The 13,366-nt window shown below is 44.5% G+C and overlaps 1 protein-coding gene across 1 annotated transcript in view; it reads right to left on the bottom strand.

Annotated features, from left to right (window-relative positions):
- LOC143474466 (NACHT, LRR and PYD domains-containing protein 3-like) overlaps positions 1 to 11,763 on the bottom strand; it is a 29,370-nt gene extending 17,607 nt beyond the window's left edge. The window contains exon 1 of the mRNA XM_076971932.1: positions 11,509 to 11,763. Coding sequence (XP_076828047.1) covers positions 11,509 to 11,552 — 44 coding nt within the window. The 5' untranslated portion in view covers positions 11,553 to 11,763. The remainder of the gene's footprint in view (positions 1 to 11,508) is intronic.
- Between the last annotated feature and the right edge of the window lie 1,603 nt (positions 11,764 to 13,366).

Genomic DNA, 13,366 nt, shown 5'->3' with positions numbered 1-13,366 from the left:
TCCAAAGTATTTCCACACAGCACATCTGCTGCTTTCCTTGCTTATTAAAACAGGCTGCGAACACATTGCGTTTGCTTTAGCTGCCATTTTAGCATTACAAATGTTCTGTGCATTAAGGCAGCTTGGGTGGGTCAAACGAAAGCACATTTTATGTAAAAAGAATCGATTGGCTCCTTTGGTTGGTACAGCTTTAAAACGTTTGCAGACTGGTTTTGATGTGTCCACGGGGTTGCCATAACTGTCTGAAATGTATGCTAAATAATTCCATATTTCACTTCGTGCGTGTAGTTTTTCAACAAGCTGAGGACGGTTTGCAATATTGCTTGTATTAGCAGCCATCCTACACGTTTTCTTCTTATTCTGCAGAGAGGAGGCAAGCACTGCACTGCTGTACGAGCACACTGCCCCCGTGTGGCACTCTTTGGAAATTCTGCTCTTAAAAAAAAAAAACACACTCAGTCCTACAGCACCGATACTAAGCAAATTGGGTATTATACCGTTTTTATTGACAAAGTATCGCAATACTACTCTAGTATCGGTATACCGTGCAACACTAATTGCACTATTGCACTACTTGACCACAGCCTGCACTATGTTCTACCAGTCTGTGGTAGCCAGTGTCCTTTTTTATGCTGTAGTGTGTTGGGGAGGCAGCATCAGCAAGAGGGATGCTGGACGTATCGACAGGCTGGTGAAAAAAGCTGGTTCTGTGCTGGGATTAGAGCTGGAGCCCCTAACACCACAGGAGCCCCTAACACCAGGAAGACTTTTGTCCCCCAGGCCATAAGACTGTTCAACTTAGTAGTTAACTGCACTACCTCCACTACATAGACACACTGAAACACTATACTTTTATAATTTCATGTTACTGTATACTTCCTTTGTAACATTCTGTACTATGTCTGCTACTGGATGTCAAGAATTTCCCTCTAGGATCTGAATCTTTATCTGTATCTGTCTAACTAACACTAACCCTAGTGTTAACTAATCCAAGATGGCAGCCTGATTTCCTTGTTTATGGTGTCTGTGGATTTTTGTAATGTTTTAAGGGATATATATATATATATATATATATATATATATATATATATATATATATATATATATATATATATATACATATATATATATATATATATACACATCAGTGGGGAGGAACCGTCAGGGCCCTCTACGCCCTCTCAGAGGGCCTAAAATATTCTTAAAACATTATATATATAATTATCCAATTTTATTTTATCTACTCACAGTTTTACAATCGACATCTAAACAATTACAAAAATGTAAGCAAATAAATTATTCAACCGTGTCTATTCAATCTGTGTTGGAAGGTGAGGGGTTAAGTGGAAGCCTGTGAGCCTGTGTCTCCCCCTATCAGGACTGTGATGCCCGCTGTTCGTTTACAGAGGGCCTGGCAGTTATAATTCAGCGCAATACCAGTTTCAAATGACAGTAAAATTGACCAATCATATCTTCCCTCTTAGTTAGCGGGCTTAACTGTATGATAATTTCCGCCCGCTGTGGCGACGCTAGCTGTCGTTAGCGTACCACCGCTAGCTAGTTTCGATTCATCCCTTTGACGTCCTCGTTTACATATTCTGCTTCCGAGAACCACAGAGCTGTGAACCTTATTTTGTTTGGCAACTTATTTTGCTTAAGAAGTTATCTAGTACAGATATTATTGTTTATTGCGTTTCTAAAGCTGTACTGTCGTCTCAGATTTTTCATTATTCTTTATTGCAGTTTATTAAGAAAGGAAACAATTTTTTTTCGGGGTAGCGGGCCCAGATTAAATGGTCACGATTTGCTACTGATATATATATATATATATATATATATATATATGTTACGGAACGGCTCCGGACCCTTCCCTGTGGGCGTGCCGCAATGTTGTCTGCGTGTCGTTATGTCCATGTTTGTACTTCCGTGGGTGTGGGTTGTTTGTGAGCGTGTTCGTGGTTACACCTGTGCCTTGTCTCGAGATCACGTGGGTCTGTGTACTTCACCTATTTAATGTGCGTTAACGCGGTGTCTTGTGCTCGTCTTTGTCTAAAGTTCATGCCTGTGCAAGCCTCCGCATTTGCGTGCTTGCACCGTCCGTGCTGAGCTTTGCGTTGCGTTTTGTATCTCATTAAATGTTCTGTGTGCACCGTAAGACGCTGGTCGTGTCTTCTCCTTCCTCCTGCACCACAGCGTCACAGAAAGACGAGCCACGTACAAAGGACGTATGCCAGGATACGCCACCCGGGCACCGAAGGGGAAAAGAAAGAGCCGGCGTCGCCACGGCTCTTCCCCAGTCCGGCGCCGCGAGGTCTCCGTCACCGAGCAGGAGATGAAGCAGGATCCCGTCTGCTCCTACCTGCTCTGCGTCGCTCGCGAGACGGAGGACGCAGAGGCGGCGGAACATTTCCGCCAATCCGCGGTACGCATGTGGGAGGAGAGACACCCCCACGCGTCCCTGGAACTGCCACCCATGGCTGTGGGTAGCAGTAAAGAGGAGGAAAACAGCGCGTCGCTCCTGGTCTTCTCCGAGGAGGAGGAGACCAGTGAGCCTCTGGTGGTGAGCGTAGGCGCCTTTGCCCTCACCCCTCCTGAAGAAGAGTTCGGGAGTGAGGACTCCGGAGAGGAGGAGAGTCCCCCCCCCTCCGTGTTTTCCGACGAGGAGAGTGAGGGCGAAGCCTGCTGCCCTTCCCTCACGTCAGCGGCTCCCCAGACGTCGGACGAGGAGCAAGAGACCAGCCCCACTCCACCGGGCTGCTCCGACGCCGACGAGCGCCCCGAGAAGGCAGAGGATGACGTCAGCCCTCCCCCGTCCGTACACTCCGACTCGACGGTGTACTACGGAGAGGGGGAGAACGTCAGTCCCCCTCCGTCCCTGTACTCCGAGACGACGGTGTACTACGGGGAGGGAGGGAGCGCCAGCCCACCTCTGTCCGTTCGCTCGACCCTTTCCGGGTTCAACAGCAGGAGCGAGGGAGAGGACAGCGCCTCGATGAGCTCGGCGGACACTGTGTTGAAGGAGAAGGGGTGTTCGCCAGACGGTGAGGGCTCACGTTCCCCGTCGGTGAGGAGCAGCATGAGCTGGTCGTGCTACCCCGCTTCGGAGGAGCCCATGTCCCTGGACCGGAGTGTCTCGGAGGAGGAGGGGGAGCCGATGGAGACGTCGAGGGTTGACGCGTCGGCGATCCCGGTACCGCCAAAGGGACCCGGCGCGGTCAGTGGGCCAAGGTGGGGCTTCGGTGTGCCCAGGGAGAAGCCGGGGAAGCCCGCCGGCGCGCGGCGCCGAGTCCCGGTCCCTGCGAAGCCCAAGGAGAGAGTCGCTGCTCCACGGGAGAAAGCCCCGGGCGCAAAAACCAAGAGCGCCCCGAGGGGTGCAACGCGCTCCGGAGGCGCGGCGCCAAGGACTGGGGGAACTCCGCCGCCGGTTCGGTCCGCGGCGCCCGTTCCTCCTGCATTCCCTGGAGGGATAGCGCCGCCACTAGCGCTTGGGCAGGCGGTTCAACCAGTGTCATGGCTGCCTGTTCCTATATGTTTGTCCATTCCCCTATGTCTCCCTAATCTCCTTTTCCCGTTTGTTCCTCTTGTGTTTCATGTTCCCGTGTGCGTGTTTGTGACTGTGCCATTGTTTAATGTTTTCTCCCCTGTCTTCCCAGGGAGGGTGTGCTAGAGCTGTCCGCGGCGGTTCCCGCCGTCGGGGGTGACTGCTCTCGGAGGCTCGTGATCCCGGGGGCTCCGGACCTGCCCGTTGGTGTTTGTTCGGTGCTCTCCCGCTACGCGGGACGCTCCGGGAGTAGCGAGCCCCTGGCGGGGGGTTCTGTTACGGAACGGCTCCGGACCCTTCCCTGTGGGCGTGCCGCAATGTTGTCTGCGTGTCGTTATGTCCATGTTTGTACTTCCGTGGGTGTGGGTTGTTTGTGAGCGTGTTCGTGGTTACACCTGTGCCTTGTCTCGAGATCACGTGGGTCTGTGTACTTCACCTATTTAATGTGCGTTAACGCGGTGTCTTGTGCTCGTCTTTGTCTAAAGTTCATGCCTGTGCAAGCCTCCGCATTTGCGTGCTTGCACCGTCCGTGCTGAGCTTTGCGTTGCGTTTTGTATCTCATTAAATGTTCTGTGTGCACCGTAAGACGCTGGTCGTGTCTTCTCCTTCCTCCTGCACCACAGCGTCACAATATATATATATATATATATATATATATATATATATATATATATATATATATATATATATATGTATATATATATGTGACCTCTACGTCGGGTGTTCGACCGCCCTGCTCTCAATGACGATGGACACCGAGTGCGAGGATGTAGCTCGGTCGGCAATACAGGCACGGCAGTGTGCTGAGCATTCTACTCCAATGATCGTATAGTGGTTTTTGAATAAAATACAATTTACAATTAAATCCAATAAAAGAATCAAATTATTTTCCAACTACATCTTCCTTTAACAGAATATAAAGAAATATACAGTAAGAGAAAGAAATACCACCAACTCGTAGCAGATGCACATTATAGCATCCCAGCCACGTGGTGAACTAGCATTAAACAGAACAGCATGAATGAGCATACCTGCAAATGAGCGTAGCGACAGTACAGCGTTGGTCTGGCTCGGTCGGCAATACAGACTAAAAGAATAGGCTAATGTTAGCATAGGCTAGCTTCGTGTTGGTAAATCTAAATGTGTTGTGCAGAGGCCAGTTGACTTTTGATGCATGTAATTTAAAACAGCATGTTTAAAAGAGTGCATATTACAATGCTACAGTACCACTCACAACGTTGTTTTACGTTTACTGGGCCAGGGCTCTCAAGTCTCATGCATTGAGCGTGTGACACACGCATTTGACCGTCTTCACACGCTGACACGCCACACTTCCGATTTCACACAGCGAGAAAAAAAATCTAGTTTATTTACCTCCGATCCATATCTATGTCGCCCTCCACTGGCGATCGTTCGCCACCCCCCCCCCTCCCGCCCAACAACTCACGTTCGCCACCCCCCCCCCCCGCTCAACAATTAACGTTCACCCCCCCCCCCCGTCAACAACTCTCACACTCTGACATGAATCCAAAACATGAGAGCCCTGTACTGGGCCCAGCCTGTGGAGCTGTACTTATTACATACACCCCCCTGAAATTCTGCAAAAATGGGGATGCAGGATGTAGAACAAGGAACACAAAGAAATGTGGGACGAGCATTTGTGCAGAAATACATCAATAATGAATATTCTTCCCTAGGAAGTGTGTAAATATGGGGTGAGCTCAAATCCCATACTTAGCACAGACAAAAAGAGATGCCGTATACACCTCAACAACATGCACTACTCTGCTCTCTTAAGCTGTGGCAATGACAAACTCAAGGTTCACAAGGCTCTAAATACATAAGTGCTAAATGGCAAAATTTTAATCAGAAAAGGAAGTAATTAAAGAGCTAAAGCATTCCTAATGAACCCAATAACAGAACCCATAGCTAGTGAAACACTGTTCTCAAGTCTTTGTTCTGACATTTCACATACAAGTCTCTCTGGAGGTTTGACTCTTCTCCCAAATCTAGTACAGACTGAAACTGCCTGGGTACTCTTGGGTTGTGTGCAAACTGCCTCTCCTGGCTCAACTTGGACGGTGTCTAAAGACTCATTATGTGCAACAGAACAAGCAATATCTGAACGTGCTGAGCTGTATGCTGGACTATGAATTGTGTTTGTGTTCTCATGTGCAATACACTGACTGACAGAGTCTTCACAACTACCAGTTGGTATTTTTTTGGTGACTTATTTAGCAAAGCGTCTCCATCATCCTCTGGAGTGCAGTTATGTTCCAGTTGTGTATTCTCAGGAGACTGCATGAGCCAACTCCTGGTGCTGTCATTAGGATCCTCTTCACTGCATAACACTGAGCCGGAAACAGAAGAAGCATTATCCAGTCCTGAACCCACTGAGGACAACAGGCTCCCATTCCGTTCATCTGGGATCAAAAAGATGGCAGGGAGTAACAGGTTCCTGTGCACAACTCTTTCCCTTCCTGTGACTATGTCTTTTATGCGGTAGACGTTGATCCTTGCCCGTACTGACACAAACTCATATGGATTTGAGTGCCATTTGTCAGCGATCTTCTTTTTTTCTTTTTCACCTCGATTGGCCAACAACACTCTGTCACCCACAGCCAAAGGTGAACCCTTGACTTTGCGGTTGTAAAGCTTGGCATGACGATCCTGCTCTCCACATGCATGCTTTTGAGCAATTTGTGCAGCTTCAGACAAATCTCTTTTTAATTGTTGGACAAACTCATGGTGGCAGACAACATGGTCATTCTCAAGGACGTGCTGCAACACGACATCAATGGGTAGACGAGGAACACGGCCAAACATTAGATAAAAGGGAGCAAAACCTGTGCACTGTGTTTCGTGCACTGTGCAATTGTAGCTGAAGGTCAATGTTTGTAACATTGGAGGAAGAGCTCTCACCATGCTTCTAATAGTCCAGTTAAAACGTTCAGTGATCCCATTGCCCATGGGGTGATATGGGGTGGTGTGGGTTTTCTGCACACCTGTCATCTCGAGCAGATCGTTGATGAGCCTGCTCTCAAAATTAGCCCCCTGATCTGAATGGATCCTTTTAGGGAATCCATAAATGCAGAAAAAGTCATCTCACAAGCGACCGGCTAGTTGTTTGGCGGACTGATTTCGACAAGGAAAAGCATGTGCCATCTTTGAAAAATGATCTGTAACCACTAGGACATCAGTGGTTTTTTTCTCACTCAACTCTGCAGTCCAAAAGTCAATGCACATCAGTTCCATTGGCTCTGAGGTGCGAATGTTTTCAAGAGGTGCACGAGCATTAGGCTCGGGAGTTTTCCCCAATATGCATCTCTGACAGTGTTTCACGTAGTATGTGATATCAGTGTTCATGCCAGTCCAGAAAAATCTTTCACTGGCCAAGGAAAGGGTCCTTGCACATCCCTGATGACCAGCTGAGTCATGCACACTATGCAGAACCTGTTTTTTTAGGGAACACGGTATGACAAATTGGAAGACTTTTCTGTTCAGATGCGGGTGTTTCCTCACTCTGTACAGTATGCCGTTTCTGACCTTCAATTTTTTCCAGTGCTTCAAAAGTCTAAGCACACAAGGAGATTCAGTTGCTCTCTCTCGTCTACTTGGCTTCCTGTGCCGCTTCACATAATGCAGGGCTCTGCTGACTGTGACATCATGTTCTTGTGAGGCCAACAGCTGACTCTGCGGAATGACGATGGACGGATCCTCCTGAGGAAGCTGGAGTGATTCTGGACTAACACAGGACAGCTGTGAAACACCACCACTGCAATGAGCATCCAGAACCGCAGAAACTTCCTCAGCACCCATGGAACCATCAGATGGATGAAGAGGGTCTTTCCCTAAACCTGGATCATCTTCTGTGCTGTCCTGAGGCTGTACAACTAAACATTAGGTTGTTAAGCGGAAAGCATCTTGTACATCGCATTTACCAACTCCATTAACCTCATCCACGAGATGTGCATAGGGTTCTCTGCCGAGACGATGGCTTATGCAGGATTGGATAAATGGTTCACGGCTCAAAGCATCAGCGACTATATTCTTCGTACCTGGAACATATTTCAAATCAAAGTCATAAGCTGCAAGTTTGGCCACCCACCTTTGCTCACAGGCATCTAACTTGGGTTTTGTTAGAATGTAGGTCAAGGGGTTGTTGTCTGACCATGCAGTGAAGGGCCTCCCTTTTAGCCAGTGACTGAATTTCTCACAAATAGCCCATTTCAGAGCTAAAAATTCTAACTTCTTAGCCGGATAATTCAACTGGGACCGGGACAGTGTTTTGCTAGCAAAAGTTACTGGTCTTGCAACAGTATCACCTGGAGGAACTTGGGAAAGAACAGCTCCAATTCCATCGAAGGATGCATCAACAGCAAGAATGAAGGGCTCATTGCTTCAAGATATCAAAAGCATTCTGGCACTCCGAAGTCCAGTCATCCGCAGAAAGCTTTACATGGACAACAGGATTTCTTTTGTAAGGTCGTCTCGTTTTATGGTCTATACCCTGACCTTTCTGTCCACAGAGCAGCTTGAACAGAGGTTTGGCTTTAGCTGAGCAATCCTCAATAAAATGCTGGTAATAAAGCACCATGCCTAAAAATTACCTAATTTTTTTTGTGATGGTGTAATGCCATCATTTTCCATCAGATCAGATTTCTGAACACGACTAATAGCGTCCACCTTTCCAGGATCAGTCTGTACTCCCGCGTCACAAATGACATGGCCAAGAAATTTAACAGACCTCCTCAAAAAGTTGCATTTCCTTGGTGCTAACTTGAGGTTATGAGACTTAAGGCGAGAAAAGATCATTTCCAACCGCTCTAACGCCATCTGCTCTGTGGGGGCAAAAACCATGAGATTGTCCAGATAACAAAGAACACTGGTGAAGTTCTTGTCACCAAAAACCATGAGGTTGTCCAGATAACAAAGAACACTGGTGAAGTTCTCGTCACCAAAAATGGCCATCATCATCCTCATGAACGTCGCTGGACTGTTTGACAGACCCTGAGGCATCCGATTGTATTCATGAAGGCCAAAGGGTGACGAGAAAGCTGTGTACTTCTTATGCTCTTCGAACAATGGTACATTATAGAATCCTGATGTTAAGTCCATAGTAGAAAAGAAAACATTGCCACCAAGAGCAGCAAGAGCATCTGCCTGGTGAGGGAGAGGGTGTGCATCCTTTACTGTCCTGGCATTAAGCCACCTGAAGTCAGTACATATGCGCAGATCACCATTCTTCTTCCAGACCAGGACTAATGGTGACGCATACTCGCTGTGAGACTTCCTAATGATGCCCCTTTCCTCCATTTCGTTGAGAGTTGTTTTTAGCTTCTCATACTGGCTCGGTGGCACCCTACGATAGGGTAAATGAAATGGTTTGTCATCGACAAGGTGTGTCTTGTGCACGAAATCAGTGGTCTCTCCACAATCCATTCGGTGTCATGAAAAGATGGACTCATATCTTTCAATAATTTGCAAAAGCTTGCTTTTCCAAAGATCGGACACTTCACAGGCTTCCAGGACTAATTCTTGCAGACCAAGCTTATCCAGGACAGCTTTCACTTCATCACTGGATCACAGAGATGGGGTGTCAAGGAGATGCTGAGAGTGAGCTTGAATGCTAACAGGTTGAGATAGATCCTCCACAGCAATACAAGAGAATACATCTGCAATCTTTGCATGTCTTTTAAGTGTCACAACTTCACTTGTGGGATTGACAAGCTTCATAGGCAGCCATCAATCTCCCCACATGGGTGTGATGACCCTTCCAACCAGGACGGACTTTGGCCTACTCTTTGATTGGGTTGGCTCAACAATCACAGCGCTGCCTACTGATATAGGTGTTGAATCAGGAAGTTTGCCCCAAACGAGGTGCTCACATTGTGGTTGTTTTAACCTCAATGTGCCAATCTTGTCAGGCACACATTCCCCCTTCCATCTTTCTGTGTTAGAAATGAGAGAAAGGAATCGATGAAAATCATCATCATCTCCATTATCAATTAATCTACGCCCACCCCTAATATATATATATTAGGGGTGGGCATAGATTATTTTTTTAAATCTAGATTAATCTCACTGAAATCTTGAAATTAATCTAGATTAATCTATATTAAAATGGCTCATATGCGTGCTACCCAAGTAATGACTAAAAGTCAGTTTTTGAGATAGGGTTTCTTAAAGTCATACAGACGACTATCAACTACCCAACCCAATGTTGATTGCCCACTTTGACTAGCCCAGGGCCCAGTGGACCCTGGCCCCTGTATGTGATACAAATGTGAAGGGGGGGTACGGGGGGGTAGTCATTGAAAATATTTTCTGATTTATGTTGCTCACGAAAAATGAGCCAAGGACCAATGAATCTCAATTTGAAAAAAAAAAATGTAGAATTTTTTTAAGCTGATTTAAAAAAAAATGGGTCCCACAGACCCTTGGACCATATAAGGGTTAAAGGTCCATATCAATATTTTCCAGTACGTTAAACTTAATTAAGTTAAATATTTATACATATACTCGAAATGATTCGAAATAATTCGCTTTTTATCACATATTTAATGGTTATTTATTTTCAAAACGCCCAATCTTAACGTCTTCACGTTCTCTCATGTTTCGTCCTGGAATTACAAGAGGCTCGTATTTGTTAACATAATACAGGAGAACTGTTCAGTCAGACAGAAATTTGTTGCGAAACGAAGTAGTTACAATTTCAAGCATTTTCAAGTACTTTAGCCTAAATTCCAGCACTTTTCAAACCTTGAACACAATGCAACTTTAAAATTCGTCAGGTAAATGTTTTTCCTTTCTTTTCTGCGCTCCAGAGTTCTATTTACTTTAACTATCCACCACTGTATTTCCCGCTGTTGGGCGGGTACCAGCCGGGTCGCTGGATCAAACCATTTTTCAGTGGGAGGCGGGGGTGTATGCACTTAATGGAAAATATGCAGATAGGTAAAAAACATATATATTTTAGCCATTGAGCTTATTTTGAGTACAGAATTTTATATTAATGAAAGATTTCAAGATTATTTAAAAATTATAGGCTTCCTACCTGACCATATTTGACCGTAGCACCTGATTCTCCTCTAGTGTTCTCACATCTTTATCACATAAGAATAAACACCCGTTATGTCCAGAAACCAAAAAGCACAACGTGTATTTAAGGCTTAATATGTGTGTTTGAGGACGGAGTGATTAAAAACGTCGAAGCGTCGTTACTGCGACCACGTGCAACAATTTACTTTCACTTTCGCTTCTTCGGCGCAGTGCGCGGTAGTCTAAAGTCCACAGTGTTTAAATGAGAAATGTGTGTCAGCAGATATTAATCACTTAACGAAAGAAAGTGTCGTTGAAAGAATAAGAGAATAAAGTGAAAGAATAATCACTCATAATATAACTCGATCTGAGGTCCGTTTATCAAAAGATATCAGCCAATTTCCTGTGATTACAGGGAGTGGCAGATGCAAATGATTGTATCGAAGATTTTCTTATTATTAAACATCAATATAAGGGATTTGTGAACTAAGGTTCTCCGTCGTAATAACCGACTATCAGATACTTTAAAGCAGTGGCGATTGCTCTAAGACTGCAAGGGAAGCTCAGCTTCTCCTAAAATGTAAAAAAAAAGTGATCAAACATATACTGTTGTCCTTCAATCGAAATCACTCTGCTTCAGCGGAGGCTTTTATACTTGGCGATCGATCGCGATATAATACTGAAGTTACACCCCCCGCTCAACAATTTAAACTTAAAATTTGAGCTTCCCCTCCTTGAAAGACCAGCATCCGCTACTGATTTAAATGTTATGGTTTCCTGGTCTGTTATATTTCATCTAAAGAAATCATGATACGTAACAAATCCACTTCACGCTACTTTACTCACCACAAAAACAGCAAATACATAAATCTACGTGTTTCTTTATCACACATATTTATACCTCAGTGGTGCGTTACCGTTCTTACCTTCTCATTTTATCTTTCATCATCTCCGTGTCCTTCAGCGACATTTTGCGCGCAGTTCGGAAAACGGAGAAAATGTGAAATGTAGTTTGGATTTACAGCCTCTCACGTGGTTAAATTCTGCCAAGAAATGAATAAAAAAAGTATCAGAGTATTAAAACTATTAAAAACATTAAAAGTATTAAAGAGTTTTGGTGAAGCTATATTCTCTATCCTATAAGGTGAATAAGGTGTCAGCTCGATTCGCTGAGGGTTTGTGCGCATTTCCTCTACGTGTTTCCTTCCTCTGCTCTGGTAACCGCATTTATTAAGTTACCGTGATCACAATTTTATAAATCACGGTTTGGTCGTGTATAACGTTGAATGGTCATGACTACACCTGAGCCAAGAAATGGCCTCCTGCATGTCCTTAATGACCTTCTCATACAAGCAGAAAAAACAGGCATGAGTAAATATTTTAACAGCAATCACTAGCAAATAAATGCATTTAAAAATACATGTCTTAAAATCTACTAGCACACAAGTATTATGCAATCATGTATTCTGTTGTATTATCTGATTGTACATTTACTCTGAGGTGGTTCCTCATGTTGAGACACCCCAGCAGGATCCAGTTTGTTGAGACCCTCTTCCTCAGTGACACCAGCAGACTTCTAATACAAATAACAGACCCCATGTTAACATTGCCCTCTGAAAGTTATTATTTCTTGTACGGACACCCTGAAGATTTGTGTTGTCATGGTGTTTCTTTAGCCTAAAAACTGGCTCCAACTCATCTTTGAGCAGGGCTTTGGATTCCTCTGCCCAGTGTGAAAAGCGTTTTCCATGTCTTAAAAAAACAATAAAAAAAATATATATAATCATAAGACTGTTATATTTACTGTAACTATAAACTATTATTATGACTATATTATTATAGGTATTACATGATGAGAATAACGGTGTATACCCTTCGAGTGCGTAATTCTCCATGAGCAGCACACATCACCCGATGATTTAGGCGCAAACAGTAAGATTGAGAAATGTGTAGAAGAGATAAAACATTGGATGGCATGTAACTTTCTAGCACTAAATGCCGATAAAACAGAATTGATAATAGTTGGGTCTAGGGCTGCGAGAGACAAGATACATAATGCAGCATTGAATCTACATTCTTTTACTATAACCCCCAGCGCAGAGGTAAAGAACTTGGGCGTCACAATAGACCCAGATCTCTCGTTCGATACACATATTAATAATATAACTAGAGTAGCGTTCTTTCACTTGCGCAACATTGCCAAAATTAGAAACATATTAAATATTAGTGATGCAGAAAAACTAATCCATGCATTCATATCCTCTCGTTTAGATTATTGCAACAGTCTCCTAGCTGGATGTTCTGGTAAATCGATAAACAAACTCCAGCTGGTTCAGAACGCAGCAGCACGAGTTTTAACAAAAACTAAAAAGTTTGATCACATTAGTCCCGTACTATCGTCATTACACTGGCTGCCAATTAGATTCCGTATTGACTATAAAATACTTTTATTAACATATAAAACGCTGCATGGCTTAGCTCCAGACTATCTTAGTGAACTTATTGAACAATACAACCCAGCGCGTTCACTTCGCTCGCAGGACGCAGGGTTATTAACTGTTCCTAGGATCAAAAAGATCACAGCAGGTGGAAGAGCCTTTTCTTTTAAAGCTCCACAATTGTGGAATAATCTTCCTGCCTCTATTCGGGACTCAGACACAGTCTCAATGTTTAAAACTCGATTAAAGACTCATCTGTTTAGTTTGGCCTTTGATTAATCTGTTACATATTTACTACATCTCGTATCTTTTCTCCGAGGTTCACCTGGAGAGTAACATTGCAGTC

Source organism: Brachyhypopomus gauderio, chromosome 14, assembly GCF_052324685.1.
Source record: "Brachyhypopomus gauderio isolate BG-103 chromosome 14, BGAUD_0.2, whole genome shotgun sequence".
NCBI lineage: Eukaryota > Metazoa > Chordata > Actinopteri > Gymnotiformes > Hypopomidae > Brachyhypopomus > Brachyhypopomus gauderio.
Note: the sequence above shows the minus strand (reverse complement) of the source record. Positions and strands in the feature narration are given on the sequence as shown.